The 1,863-nt window shown below is 50.8% G+C and overlaps 1 protein-coding gene across 1 annotated transcript; it reads right to left on the reverse strand.

Moving 5' to 3' along the window:
* Positions 1 to 680: 680 nt before the first annotated feature.
* On the reverse strand, positions 681 to 1,315 carry LOC127328725 (uncharacterized). Its single transcript, XM_051355301.1, has 2 exons — positions 1,272 to 1,315; positions 681 to 1,164 (listed from the first exon to the last, which is right to left on the reverse strand). Exons 1-2 carry the CDS (start codon positions 1,313 to 1,315, stop codon positions 681 to 683), a joined length of 528 nt encoding a protein of 175 aa, XP_051211261.1.
* Positions 1,316 to 1,863: the final 548 nt, after the last annotated feature.

A 1,863-nucleotide genomic window follows, 5' to 3' on the forward strand; every position in this document is an offset into this window, starting at 1 on the left:
ACAGGCGACATGTGCGCGCCAGAACCTACCCCGACTGAAATCTTGTTCTCCGGCGCGGCGAGGATCGAGCCAACAGCGTGTACTGCAGCGATGCGGTGGGGCGGCGACGGGTGGGGTTGGGGTGGTGGCGTCACACTAGGGCAGCAAAGAAGGGGAAAAAGAAGCAAATCGAAGCGGTCGATTTCATTGTCCCTGGCGTGCATGACCGGGTAAGAAAAGGAGGATGCTCGGCATGACCATGCAATGTCCACGGAGACACAAACCTGTTGCATATTTGGACCAGGTTTGCGTCGCCGCGGACGGCCCGGTCACTTTGCATCGCGCCGCTGGAGCAGGGCACCAACGCAATTTCTCCCTGCGCGGACGCAAACAGGCGCTCAGCATTCGTTTGCATCGCCCCGTTGGAGATCCCATAAGTGTTTTTCTTCGGGACCAACACTGGATTAGCAACCCAAGTGGCCTCAGTTTTTATATCCTTGATGAACCCAACGTCTTCAAGTCGATGAATTTCTGACAACATGGCCTTGCGGTTCGGCTCGGAGAAACGGCGCAAAGGTTGTGGAATTGGTCTAGCTCTTGGATCCAGATTAAGCATGTCAGCTGGACACTCCTAGCATGTCAGCTGGACACCATGCGAAGATTTCCCAGTGCTCACGGATGAACTCGACGAGCGTGCTTTCCTATGCGCTATCCAGGTTAGCCACGATGGATGTTGTCTTCTTGGGATCTGTCGGGTGGACTTGTACTTCTTTGGAATCCTTAGAGGCGTCGAAAGCTTGCTCTTGCAAGGATCTACCTCCGTCTGGCAACACATCGTGGTTAGTGGTGAACTTGGTCGCCTCGTACTCCGCTTGCATTCCAAATGACTCGGAAAGCTTGTGAAAATCCTTATCGCACTTATCTGAGATGACAAAACTTCCCTTGACCGTTATAGGGCCCTTGGGTCCAGGAATCCTCCACAATAGATATGTGTAATGAGGTACTGCCATGAATCTAGCATACGCGGTTCGTCCCAAGAGGGCATGATACTGTGACGGCCAGTCTATGACCTCGAACTCGAGCTTTTCTTTTGTGAAGTTTTCTACTGTTCGAAACTGCACGTCGAGTGCTATCTTGCCCAAGGGATAAGTTGGTTTCTCAGGTGTTATTCCGTGAAACGCATGTCTGTTGGCATCAGATTAGCTAACGAGATGTTCATCTTTCGCAGTGTATCCACGTATATGAGGTTTATACTGCTCCCTCCATCGATGAATACTCGAGAGACATCATACCCTCCTATAACTGTTGGTAGCACCAGCGCGAATGTCCCGGCCATGGCACCTGGGGTGGGTGATCCTCTATGCTGAATCCTATTGGTTGACCTGACCAATTAATGTACTCGACAGTTGGTGGAGGTGCCAGCACTGCCATGTTTACCTACCGAGTAATCAGTTTTTTGCGACCTGTTCAACGATCTGCCCTTCTGGACATTGTTACCGCTCCCTTTGTTTGTGTGAACTCCCCGTCAGCGTTTGGAGGACCCGTAATTTGCAACATACGTTGGTTTCCATTGGTAATTGCTGCTGGTGGTGGTGGCAATGGCACGTGCACGTTGCTCATTGGTCCTTGTGCGTATCCCCTGTTGATCGCTTCGGCTTGCGTGTTCTCCGTGATCCTTCGCAGAGCTTGAAACGTTCGACAGTCCTTTCCCGATTGTCTCCTCCCTTCAGAATCTATGTATAAATGCATCTGGCATGGTCTGTTCAAGATTTCCTCGGGTGACATATTATATGATCGTGGATACCTACGCCGATTATTTTGCCTGCTAGAACTTGGTGCATCTCTATTGTCACTTCGTTGTTCATTCCTCCTGCGATAATCATT

The sequence above is a fragment of the Lolium perenne genome, chromosome 2 (assembly GCF_019359855.2).
Source record: "Lolium perenne isolate Kyuss_39 chromosome 2, Kyuss_2.0, whole genome shotgun sequence".
Classification (NCBI taxonomy): domain Eukaryota; kingdom Viridiplantae; phylum Streptophyta; class Magnoliopsida; order Poales; family Poaceae; genus Lolium; species Lolium perenne.